This window comes from Porites lutea, chromosome 7 (genome assembly GCF_958299795.1).
Source record: "Porites lutea chromosome 7, jaPorLute2.1, whole genome shotgun sequence".
NCBI lineage: Eukaryota > Metazoa > Cnidaria > Anthozoa > Scleractinia > Poritidae > Porites > Porites lutea.
This window is the reverse complement of record NC_133207.1, coordinates 6,461,100-6,474,673: the sequence shown is the minus strand read 5'-3', so window position 1 is coordinate 6,474,673 and position 13,574 is coordinate 6,461,100. Positions and strand designations below refer to the sequence as shown.

General features: G+C 40.2%; 1 protein-coding gene across 1 annotated transcript; it reads right to left on the bottom strand.

Moving 5' to 3' along the window:
* Window positions 1-2,665: 2,665 nt before the first annotated feature.
* On the bottom strand, window positions 2,666-13,489 carry LOC140942851 (polycystin family receptor for egg jelly-like). The gene is made up of 10 exons (XM_073391863.1): window positions 12,938-13,489; window positions 12,340-12,555; window positions 11,765-11,887; window positions 10,928-11,113; window positions 10,126-10,350; window positions 9,099-9,824; window positions 7,446-7,682; window positions 5,612-6,919; window positions 4,878-5,043; window positions 2,666-4,366 (listed from the first exon to the last, which is right to left on the bottom strand). Exons 1-10 carry the CDS (start codon window positions 13,352-13,354, stop codon window positions 2,895-2,897), a joined length of 5,076 nt encoding a protein of 1,691 aa, XP_073247964.1. The 5' UTR covers window positions 13,355-13,489; the 3' UTR covers window positions 2,666-2,894.
* Window positions 13,490-13,574: the final 85 nt, after the last annotated feature.

The following is a 13,574-nucleotide window of genomic DNA, read 5'->3' as shown; positions in this document are numbered from 1 at the left end:
ACGACCAATGAGCGTTTCCGCAGACTACCTACCCTGTTCCAGGAAGAAGTGAGTGAAGAAGACGCGAAAGTGAAAGGTATGCGAAAAGTTGGCAGTTTCCTCCGGATTTTTTTTTTCATGTTCGCTCTTTCTTAATCGCCTCGGAGCTGCCTCGGAGCGTAGAACAGGCTAGAGACTGCCAGAACATAGTTACGGTGGTTCAGCCCTCGTGGCAATATGACGTCACGTCGTCTCGCTTCCGTGACTTTTCGAAATGGCGAGCAAATTAAAGTCGTCTTCGAGGAGGAACAAGAAGATATTTGAATTGCGCATTACCTTTTTATTTTATTTTCAATACCGAGCTGATTACTGAACTTTTAAATTTTTAGTTCAAGTTTAAAAAAAAAACTTCAATTAAAACCAGAGGTTATATTTACCTCCAAAATACCATTGCGGAATCAGAAAAAAAACTTCCCAAACGAGCTGCAAAATTGATAATTCCCCATTCCAGAAACTATTATATAAAGAGTACAAGCTTTTAGTGAAACGATTTCTGCTATCGTCTAGTTGGGAAATGAGCCCGCGCTAGGACCGAAAGAGCGAAGGAAATCGAGCCTAAACAGTGAACTGTTCCTGTACAGCTATTTCGAGAAAGGTTGTCAGAAAAAATGCACGCGACAATCCCGAAAGGCATTGTGGGTGGTTTTGAGTTAACTGTTTCTCAAAGAAATTTGAAAGAATGACACGGGAGGCCATGGCATATGTTTGCAAATGCTAAAGGATAGCAACAAAAGTAGGTTCGACAGCTACATTGCCAGGAACAGTGTATTGATCATATCCCATATTACCTTTCGGGATTGTAGCGTGCACAATTTTTCTGACAACCTTCCTCGAAATAGCTGTTTATCAAAATCGCACTATTGGTTGTCTGCTGAACCACCTTTTTTTCCATCACCACATAGGTACCTTGGATCCCGCAGTAAATCAAGGGCCACAATGGGAACAGAACTCTGGCCACAGCACCGTAAGATGGGTAATACCTTAAGAAGATCTTGATTTCGAAATATTTTAAATGAATAATAAAACAATTTTTGGATTCGGCTTTCTTATGATATGAATATTAATGCCTCGGCCTCGGGCGGGGTAAACTCCTTTTCTCGATCTGCATAATTATTCATACCATACTCACCCAAATCCAGTAATTGGTAATTAACAATATTGTCCTTTGTAGTTGTAAATAGCGTGCGTGTCACGTTAACGTTACTTTTTAACTCAGCCTATCTAAAATTTCAAGAAATTTTGGTTAGAAATCAAATGGAACAGACCATTTCGATTGGGTCCGTCCGGAATATTTTGTCCGTCCGGTCATTTCGGTCGGCCCGACGGAAATGTTCCTTTTCTTTTGATAACATTGTTGTCCCCAATACCGCTCTTTTATATCCCGTCTACAAGTACAATTGCCAAACGTGCGGTGGCCTGGGTGGGGTTCTGTGCAACCGGTATGTACCGCTCCATTGGGCTCGTGGAATTTTCGGAAATTTCTAACCGGAATTTTCGTCATGGAAAGGCGGCCATTAATTCCTACTCGTATTCCACACTTACGTGCCTTTCTGGCTGACATCGTCGTCGTTATTACTTTGCCATAGTCCCTAGGCCTCTGCGTTTTGGGTCACGTGGCCCAAGCAAGTTTTTTTCTCCCAGCTGTCTCGGATACGTCACCGAAATGCATCGACCGAGAAGGCCCGAGAAGACGTCGTACAGGGACTAGACAAATTGTTGCGTTTATAACGGTCGCTACTCTTCCCGAGAACACAAGACCAAAGTTAAGTTTATGACTTAAAGTACTAACAGAGTACAAAAGTTCCAAGAGTACAGACGGTAACCTGGCTATTTGCTAGGGTGTTCCTTGGAGCAGCGAAAACGCTGATAATTTTCAGCACGAGCTAGGAGTTTGGGCATCGGACAGAGGCTACACAAATTGTAACCATTATAAGAGTTAAATAATGCAACAGTCTTTTACTTTTCCTGGGTGCTGGAATACCCTCAATGGTTGAAAAAATTTTCAGAGAGAGACGTATGCTTTCGAAAACGTTAGGCTTTTTTTTTTCTACGGAAAACAGCTGATTGGCGTAGTAACAGAGCTCTGCAGATTTCAGTGGTTGCACTTTGCAAATTTAAATTCAGGGCCGTGCTCCTTAACCTCTCTATTTCTGTTTCTTACCAGTCTTTCTATCCGATAGGACTAGAACGATAATTGTCCACTCTCTTATGGGTTCAGCAGTGCATAGGCCTAAAGAACAGCAATCTTTTCTTTTATTGATAGAGAAGAAGTTGCTGCTCTTCAAGTCCAACTACAAACAGGTTTGTCTGCCTCTGACAGAGGCAGTCAATGAACATGATAACGGACAGGGTATTAACTACATGATGTAGCGCGGGTGATAACTAAATAAAGTTGGATATGGTGATTAATAGGGCTTTGTGACGGTATTTGCTATCTTTAAAAGGCTAAAACGTGCCTTTGCATCAATTGCATTCCGAAAATGATTGTATAGTTTTGTTATTCAAGACTATATTTTCAGGCACTGAATCTTTTTCCTGTTGTCTGTTTTCACGGATGGGAAGGAAGGACATGTATTGAAACTTGAAAAATTTTGCCAACCTTTGCAAGTTTTAATAATGCCATGGTTACAAAAATCAAAAAAATATTATAGTTAGTGCTCCATGGTAAAATTTGTTTGATATCTTTCATATCTCTAAGAGAGCATTTTGTGTATTGTAAAGGCACTGAGTAATGACCTGAGCAAATTAATTGACCTAAAACGGCAACACCCTCTTGACATTGCCCCTTTACGTTAGCAGGTATAATGAGAAATTTTTGTAAAATTAAAAGTCCAGTGTTTCTCTTTCTTTTAAAATTATATGTGACTGGTTTCACCTGTCGTACGATTCACCATTGTTTGGAGGAGGTCGAGGAAGTCCGTTTCCTCCTGCTCATAAGAAGTATTCATCTTTTCTGCACGTCGAGATAAAACAAAGAGTCTTTTCTCAACCTTTCCCAGCCTCTCTTCAGTACAATTAATTATACTTTCAGAATTTAAACAAAAGGGTTCCGCTTCCGATTGGCACATATTGACAAATGTTGCTTCATCACAGTATAACTTGAATTCGGGCCGCTTTTTGTTGCCCTTAAAAACTTCTAAAAATCTCTCCCCAATAAAGCGTGCCATCTCAAGTTCCTCCGCACTCTCTTCTGCGTTTGCTTTGGCGTCAGAGTAGGACTCGTTAAGAACCGACACTAGCATATTCATAAGGAATACAGTCATTATTAACATGTACATGAAAGCGAACGAAGGCCCTAAAAATGGATTCTCACTTCGAAGGCCACTCAGTGGGACAGCCTTTCCCAGAAGAAACTCAAACTGAGACATTACAGAATTGATGTAACTGGAATACTCTTCCACTGTACGGCCGAAAAACCTCATTCCCGATATTACGAAAGCGTTAAAGATGATCACGAAGAAACCCACGTAGGACAACTGGTAGCCAACAGACTGGCGGAAAGATGAAAATAAGTATATGACATAGGGGTTAAAACGGATCAGGTTCAGCATCTTAACGGTAACCATAAAAATAGCAAAAGCAGTTGCAATGTTTTCCCAGTTGGCCCAATCAAGAGCAGCATGAAAATGCACAATTTCATAGGGATTATTCCGAATGGCTTTGATGCTCTTCAGAACAGTCTTGGATCGAATCATATAAAACGCCACTGACGCTACAGAGGAAATGATCATTAAGAAATCAACCATATTCCAAACTGATTTGAAAAATCCAAGTCGTTGTCGGTAAAGATGGACTAACATTAAGATAAAGTAATAAAGTGCCATGGCCATGAAAAGAAATTGGCAAATTAGGTAGAACAGCAGAGCGCCAGACTCTGTTGTGTACAACTCGACTGTGTCAACCCTTCTAGTAGTGTAGGCGGCACCGGTGGCAATAACCTCGTAAAAATACGTGGCAATGCTGAGGAGGTTCGTGTTCACGTTGAACACCGCGAACTCCAGGATCACTGCTCGTGTTTGGCGGTCAACCCATCCATGACCGAAAGTTTCCCCCAGGACACCTTGGGCAGTTGCTTCGTCATATCCTAAGACGGCGACATAACCACCTCCTTCATAAGTGTTGTAGGTAGCTTTAATGGGATTATTATTCAGTTCTTCACTTGTTTGGTAACGCCAAGGTTTTGGGCACAGGTTTAGAGCCTCGGGCCACGACGTATTGCTTGGAAGTGGTTTCCAGCCTGGAAGACGCAGGGGCGTGGTTTCTTCGTGTTTGCTGGAGTAGTCGTGATAGCAGTCTTGGATAAGTTCAGGAAGGGACTTACAAGAATCTGAGAAAAAACATAGCAGTTGCAATGAGCTTTTTGATTCTGACATTTTATTGTTAAAAGGAACATCTTTGATGGATGAAGAATTCAAAATATATAAGGAAAAAAAGAGAATTCTTCGATATTATAAACGACTCCTTTTAAGCAGTCGCAAACTGAATAGCATTAAAATTTGCTGGGTGTTGATGGTGCCAGTGAGCCACCTTTCGATAGAATTGAGAAAATCTTATATATAGAGATCCTTCCGGAAGGTACTACATGAGCGACGGTTACTGGAAATCTCCGTGTACATCACCATAACAGCAGCAGTGTCAACAATAGATATTCAGTGGTACAAAAAGAACACTGTCATTGTTTAGGCTTTGAGGTTGATTGGCGTATCAGCTTTTCACCGGCTACATGTGGGCAAGTGTATTCCTTCGTATAAACTGAACTACCAGTTTAAGTGAATTTGATTTTGTTGTCGATTGTTTCGTTCATGATGAATGGTAATAGCTTGCTGCAACTCACTTGCCTCTTTTAATCCTCAATTGTCTCATCCACGGCATGCCAATCAGTATGGATATCTTGTTCCCAATGTATATGTCTCCATCCTGAAGTCCATTGTACCATGATCGGTGATAAATATTTGGGAGAAACTCTTGCCTTAGCCAACCATCTAGTTTTTGACTGCCTGTTACCTGAAAAAAAAAAAAAAATCGGCGAACGATAGTCATAATGGATAACGACACATTGGCGGGTAAGAAATATAAAAAATTAAGGTTTCATTCTTACTCTTTGTTAAGAAACTGTATCATCATTAAAGCGTTTGAAGCATGTACGCTTATATTCATTAGTCGTTTGAACGAGTTTCTCAGCTGCATACTTATATAAGATATATTTGATATATTTGCAATCGGCGACAAAATCGTTGAGACATTGTCCTCAATTGGGGCAACTTCGTAGAACAAAACAATCCACACCTCCTCCTCCGCCCCTCCATACAAATTTGGGGTGTTTGTTGTTTTCTACAGGAAGCTTGAACAGTGGCATAATGTTGCATGGAGGATACGAGGGAGGGAAAACTTTACTTTCCATTTTTTAAGTTAGCAAAACAGTAGAAAGGCCCTTTAGGGCAAGGTGTTTCAACTAATTTCTTCACCGATTGTAGTCTCAAATTAAGTACCACATTTAAGGCATTTCGTGCTGATAATCATGGAGGCCCAGTCAGGGATGTTTTCAGGTTATTATATAAAAATACTTCCTTACCAGGTCAAATTTTGCAAATGGATCAAGCAGTGTCGTTGTCATCATAATACGATACTGCGTCTTGTTTCCATAGCATACTACCACCAAGAAAAAGACAAAAATTAAATGGATGACAATCTCCTTCGTCATTCCTGCCAGCTTCACCTCCTTTTTAGTTCGCTCACGAATGGCTTCTAATCTCGATCGCTTAAAACGCTCTTTAGGGTTATCACTTAGCAAATCGATTTCACAGGAGACACTGTCTATATCATCATTTAAATCTTTGCTATTATTCTTTTTAGGTTTGTTCATCAGCAATGAAATCAAAACAACAGCTAGCATTACTTTTGTTGGTTGAACAACAAAGATGTCTTGTCCATTTGATATCAAGATGGAGGACAACCACTGTTCCGCAACTTCTTTACCCCACATTAAACTATAAAATAACGTGAAGGTTGCTGCTGCAAGCGTCGTGGTACAGCAGAGAAACCAGGCAATGTAAACACAAACGTGAGGCAGCATACAGCCAGTATCCCTCACTTTGTCAACTAGTTGTTGAGCTTGATCCATTTCTTTATATTTGTCTCCCTTTTTAGATCTTGGTTTGCTGGACTTGAACATAAAAACAATTAAAACGTTGACAGGTGCAACGATAAGTCCACTTTGCACACCGACTATTATTTGTCTCAAAGAAAATTTAAACGGTCCAACCTGGATGGCTCCCTCTGATTCTCCGCCAATGTTATAAAACATGGCATTGGCAATCATTGCGCTGAAGAGAACAGACAGACAACATGATGCTCTTTGTACACGAGTAAAAGTGCTGCTGGATGCCTTACCAAATACAGATATCCACAAGTGACTGTCTGCAATTTTTCGTCCGAAGCGAGAACGAACCTGATTTGTAAAGGAAGTGACGCTTTGGTCGTCAACTGTTACTTCGATAAGGCCGTCTTCCCTCTCCACCGCAAGCCACCGATTTATCGGAAACGTCCATTGTTCTTCTGTCTGCCTGTCTCTGATTGTCACCGTTTCCACGAACCAGGAAGGATTTTCTCCTGCGTTATCATGTTCCAGAGTTATTTCTTTCAAAGCTCCCAGTGATTCTTTGGTTATCAGAACAAATCCATTTATGCTTCCTCGTGAAAAGGTATCACATGAATCTCCTTTACTTCGCAGTGCAACCTGATTATGTTCATTTCTTTCCCCCTTGATGGTGAGTAGCACGTTCGCTGTTGTTCCTGAATCCTTCCAAACACCCGTGCAGATGACTGTATCATAATAATAGCTTCCTTCGTCTACAATGGTTATATGCCTGGGAGGACACATCTGCCACAACAAAAATATTAATAATATTCTTAAATGCAGTCCCTGGTTAAAGTCAGAATAAGTAGACTAAAATAGCCTTCTTACTCAGAAACTCAGAATTCCAGAATGTTTCTTGAAGCCGCAATTGTGTATATTTAGGGCCTATAATCATTATTCTTTGCTTTTTTTAAAAACAACGTAGAGAAAAGTACCCTATGAACGTAAGGTTAGACTGCATTCATCACAGATATGTATCATTTTTTTTACATGAACTTTGGCTGTCAATTATAACATCTTAACTAACTATTATGAATGGCGAATATTCTCAAAAGCCGGCGAGTTGAGTACACCCTTGATCATCTTAGGCAATCTTTGGCCACTCAGATTATCAGTTTGGGTACACAGAACCTACGAGGTGAATGTTCATAGCTATAACAGAGTATAACAGCAAAAACTATTCCATCACCCATCACCACTTCGAGTGTTCGTACAAAAATCGTTTTGGTCGGAGACCTCACGGTTACTTTCACACCCTACTTATACTAACCTTGTTTTCATCTCTTCTGTCCGCTCTTCTCGCAAAAACAATCACGACGAAATAAATAAGAAAAGCGCAAGCAATGGTCACAAGCACGGAAATGTTGCCACTCTCAGCAAGATTTGCAAACTCAGTAAAAACTTTGTCGAAGTCGATTGGATTCGGTGCTTGTATGAAGTTCCCACCAAAGGACGTCAGATGATTACAACGGCACACAAGGTGAGTGGAGTTTGACTCAGGTGCAACCTAAAGAAGACATCCATTTTATGTTAGTTACAAACCCTAGAAAATAAACTGGAACTGAACAGTGGGAAGAAAGAAACCAGTATAGTGTTTTCATCCTTCTATCGCCCACGTCCGTAGCTAAAAAACCTGGTGATTGCTCCTGACATTGTTGACTGTTCAAGTATCGCTAAAAGCATGGGGGTTATTTTTAATAACTCTCTATCGATGGTACCGCACGTTACTGCTGTATGAAAGTCTTCTTTTTTTCATCTACGCAATATTTTTAAGATTTGCAATATTATTTCTCACGATACAAGCAAAACTCTAATTCATGCCTTTGCTACTGCAAGGATCAACTATTGTAACTCGTTGCTCTACGGTCAACCAAAATGTATCTTAAGACGTTTGCAGAGTGTCCTGAATAGTGCTGCTATCCTTATTCACCTTACTAGTAGACACAAACATATCACGCCGTTGCTTACCTTGCTTCATTTGTTACCTATTGATCATAAGCTAACTTTCAAAATTGTGTGATTACATTTAAAGCTCTTCAAGGTGCTGCACCTAACTATATCACTGATCTTATCAAGTGTTATACACCTGGTAGACTTCTTAGATCCTCTAATCAATTGTTACTTTGTACACCTAAGTTTAATCTCAAGACTTACGGTGGCCGGTCATTTACTATTGCAGCACTCTCTGTTTGGAGTGCACTTGAATTCGAGCTTAGATCTTGCGATTCCCTTTCTTCTTTTAAATCTAAGCTTAAGACTTAGCTTTTTAAAGTTTCTAATGATGTTGTCTTATAGAATGATAATGTTTCCTAGGACGATGATGTAATTTTATAGGATTTGCGCTTTTAAGTTTGTATTAAAGGCCCCTCTGTAAAAAACACCCCCATAAAAATTGCTCCAATATACTAAGAAATGCCGAAATATAAATAGAGCAAAGTCAATCAATTTATTAATTTCATTTCTTGATTAACATCGGTTTGTGCATTATGTCATGTTCAATTTCAAGCTCAAAGTAAGGATAAGCCGAGATTCTGAGATACTGTTAACACAAAAACGTTTTTGGCCGAAAGCATACTGTATGCAATTTTCTTGAGTTTGTTAAAATAAGTTACAAGAATAAACGCCTCCCACCCGGGGCGTTTATTAGATGATTTACGGTACCTTTTTTAGTTTTATCGACAAGCTAATTGGTTAAATCAGTTCAATTCTTTACCATGTTTAAAACACTGTCATCTTGATTTTTCTTTATGCCCTGAAAGGTCGACGTAATTACTGTTATGTATATTAGTGAACAACGGGAGCCAGTCTAACCATCATAGATACTGGACAGAAGTTTCCATTTGGCAAACTTTAACAAAATAGATTTTTTTTATGTCTGCAATGTGGTACAAAGATAGTGTCTACTTATTATCCGGTAAAGTACCTTGCAACCTTCTGACTCCCACTTGTCTTTCTCTTCCGACCAATACAAACAACTGGACTGGGTAATGGTCATTGTATAATTTACATCTGTAGATGAGTCGTACTGTGGAATAACTGTTCTGGTGACTCCTTTTGGTGGTGGATCTTTAAAACCAACACAGGCCCGCTTTTGTCGGCCCTGGCCGAAGCATGATCTCTTTTGTCTGGGGTTTTCGTTAGTGTTTTTATTTCCTACTAAAAGTATTCCAGCATAAAGAGGACCTGCACTTGGTGGCACCACTGTCATGGAGAACTCATCAGGAAGGCAGGATGAAAGGTTCTGCATGCCGCTTGTCTGGTTTCCACACGATGATGTGAACGAGTTTGTAAAGTTGTGGTCAAAGCTGTCTATCGTGGGTCTGGATCCAAATTTCACAAAGACTTTAACAAGAAATAAACCCTTTTCCACCACAGCCATATTAATTGAAACGGGGACCTCTGCCAGTTGTGCGTTATAAGAACGGATTGACATTTTGTCTGGCTTAAGAAAAGAATATTCTGTTGGACTACTAGTATTTGTATTTTGCTCGGCTGGGCTGCTTATTGGAATGACCATCACAATGTCATCATCAAGGTTCGACACATTGATCTTCGTGTTGCCATTTTGTAACTCGAGGCCGATAACATTTGATTGGATGGCCTTGCTGCTATTGTTCCAGGTATAAGGGTTAAATTTAACAGCCGTCATCTGCAATTGTAACAAGAATAAAGGGGTTAGTTTCAAAAGAACATTGTCATGAAGGAGCCAGCAGGCACCAAAATCCGGCTACCTAATTGGAATAGCGATAGACCATTGCCAATAATTAGCCCTGGCCAGTCAGAAGTGAAGAAATATTAGGAATAACTAACAAAATCAAGGCTGTTTCTCTCATATTTTGACATTGAGCTAAATATGACCAAAACAAATACAAACATATGAAAGTGGCAAGGGTCCTAGAGTATGCAAAAGGACAACACTTTTTTTAAGTGGCTCTTATCTGCCTTGTTACCTTTGCATTGATGTCCCCAGTACCCATATTTCCAAGATTTCCGGGCAACTCAAACTTTGTTGGTCCTTCTTCCGTACTTAGACCCTTAACATCATCAGAGGAGACCTTCTTTAGAGCTAGCGCGAGATCATCTGTTTTAATTACTAAATTTTCTGACCGCACCAAGCGACCAAAAAACGCATCACTCATGTTTTGCAGGTTTTGAGAAGCTTGTTCGACGTTATTCTACATATAGAAGTTGAAAGAAGTTGATAAATACCAGTTTTCAGACAATTCTCTGCGTACAACTTAGCGTAAATCCGAGCGTATATCCCAGCGTATATATCTCACAACTGACGGGGGAAGGGCTGGAATAGTGAGTGACTTCTTTAGGGGAGTGATTAACAATGGAGCATTGTCCCTTTCTCGAAAGTCCTGTAACTTTCGGGTCCGGAGTGATATATTAGCAAACATCATTGAGAACTTAATCATGTATTTGCAAAACTAGTGAGATTTGGGTCTTGACATAGCAGCTTTCCGGGCAAGGTAATTATCGGGAATTTGGGGAAATGGGCTCAATGTGGATTAAACCTCGACCAGGAACAACCAACGAGGTGAACAAGTACAATGGCAGTATGGTGCATAACGATTTGGTGCGTTTTCATGGTGCCATGCCAGCTAATACTTGGTCAGAAAAGAAAACTGATATGAAACAGGCTTCCGGGTCCGAAGGTCAATCCCGGACCTTAAAAGTATCCTATTCTGACTGTCCCTTTAAAATCGTTGCACGTAAGATCAAACAGAGTTAGCCATATTTTTCTACCTTTGAAGACGAGGAATCCCCCGAAGTCGATCCAGCATCTTGACTTGCTCCTTTCATAACGTTCCTCAAGCAACTTGCGACACTTGTGGCTCTTTCCTCTAATTCAGGAGTGAAAGGTTCCTCTGGGTCGTCCAAGGCATTGGCAAGTGTTGATGTTGCACTTTCGGACATTTTAAGTGCCATTTCCTACAACAAATTGATCATCTTGTTCATTTTTTGACAGCGATGGGTTTTCCAACGTTCTTTAACTCCAAACAAATACTGGTTAATTATTTAGACATCTCTTTAATTTTCTTGCTTCTTTTTATCACTAACATGTGCAGCTGTATAACACCATGCGGCAACCTCAATTGCCACGTGAATACAATACAATACGGAAAAGAGGGAGGAGGACAGATTATTTGCTGATTGGTCCTCTGTATCGTGATTTTTGGCATTCCTCAACAGATTGGTAAAATTTTTTCCATGAAAGCCGCCAATCTGCTTCAGCCGGTCAGTATGAAAAGTATGGTGCAAGCCATTACGCTAATAAACTGATTTGTCTCTTTCGTTCTTTATTCCACTAAAAAAAAAAAAATTATATATATATATATATTTTTTCTTTTTATTTCATTAAATTGTAAGCGTTATATCTCATCTGAGTAAATAATGGAGGACAGAAAAAATATCTGGCGAAAAGAAAGACAGGAACATACCGTCAATCGTAGAACGAGTAAAGGAATGAAAACTGGACAACAGTATAAGTAGGGGACACATAGAAGACAAAGTAACGTATGGAGGTCAGGACCTAAGGCAGATGGATTGGCCGATAGATATATAAGAAGAAATGTGTGGTACCAAAGCTTTGGCTCCATCTCCTCCTTCCACAGTTGCCTCATTAATTACACCTAATATGACATCAGACATCTTGCCACTCGCTGGTTTTATTGCTGAGAACTTCTCGGTGATGGTGTCTGATATCTAGGTAGATCAAGAAAAGCAGTGTTATGATAGCCGTTATAGAACCCGAACCAATGACGTTCTGTCATCATTTTTGGCGAGCAGTCATGAATAGTACTGGTAATCTGTTGGTTTTCTGAGTCAGATTCAACACCAGATGCCCATGAGGTACCAAGAAACTGCGACAAAGACAAAACACTTTATTAACATCCATTAAGTGCGCTAAAGATAGCCTTGCATTCGGGGTCGCTTTCTCTTCAACTAAGCTTTCATCGTAAGAGAAGAAGACAGAAGAAGACAGAAGACAGTGCAAATTTCTCGGTCTCGGAAAAAGGGTAGCCATTGAATCCCGATCCGCATCCCAACAACTTACTGAGATAAGCATTCAACAATGTTGGAGTCCGAGTTGAATGAAGTTTCAACAAGAAGTCCTCCTTAAAATGAAATTGCTTAGTAAATTTAAATGTACTAACCTGTGTTATTGTAATCAAACTTAACCCCTGTCCGCAAACTGACTTTGCCTTGGCAGTTTTAAGTACCGACAGTGCCAGCTGTGCTCCCTGGTTGATTTCACCTTTATTCAGAAGTCCGTCTAGCTTACACCCCTCAAAGACTACAAGGCGTTTTAACTGCTCGCCTACTTCTTCTGGTGGAGTGAAACATGGGTCAAACTTGGAAGATCTCATGACCTTATTAAAAAACAAAAACACCTTTAGTAAGCTGTATATCTGGGACTCGCTTTTCTCTCCCTTAAAGACTGTACGGGCGTATGTATACATGTACGTAAGGAAGTACGCTAACGTCAGGATCAAAACATCCCGCAAAGACAGGTGACCAGTTTTTCTTACTCATAGTGCTCCGCTATAGAAATCAATCATGGAGGAAAGGTGCCATGGGAATTTAAATCGCACGTTTACCTCCCTACTTGCAAACCTTTTTCTGCAGCGTATTTTTAAAATCGATTATCCACAAAAAAGTATGGGACTAGGATAACGTGATATTCTGATGTCATTTTTTCTTTCAAGCAGTATACGCGAAGGTATATGCTTCAGTTTGAAATCTAAACGTTACCTTGACAAATGCCTTTTCCTCAACCGCTACACCAATGGAGTTCTTTATAATGATGTTTATTTGTAGCTGATAATCACTTTCTTGTTGTCCGGCAGCTAACACTGTAGGTCTAGACTTAGGAGACCTTCCATACGATATCATGTCCTTTTCAACACGGAATTCGTAAGTTATTGGAGCATTTTTGTCTTCCCATTCAAAGCATTCAAACGTAAACTCCGTCTCAAGCGCCACACCCTCGTTGATTGACTTCGCGCAAAACCCACCGTGTGGAGCTCCGGCGGTCTCGAACTCCAGGACTCCAAACCCTTCCGACCCTGCTTGAGATGTTACGAAGAGTTGTAAACTGAAGTAGAAACCAGAGGGCAAAGAATTTTTCTTGATGATCATGTTAGTGGCATTTACCACAGTGGATGTCATATTAGGCAAAATAGGTATATTCTCCCACCGATCTGCCTCCTTTCTTTGCTTAAGACGCCACTCGTAAACTGAACTATTGCATGCTGAATTGGGACATTCCGAAGTCACGCGGAGCTTGCTTGTAGCAGACACTACTTTACCGCAATCAATAAAGCATCTGGAGATGAAAAGAATATAGCGATTACTTCATAGAAAGTGGGTGGCGGTCATCCAATCCCTG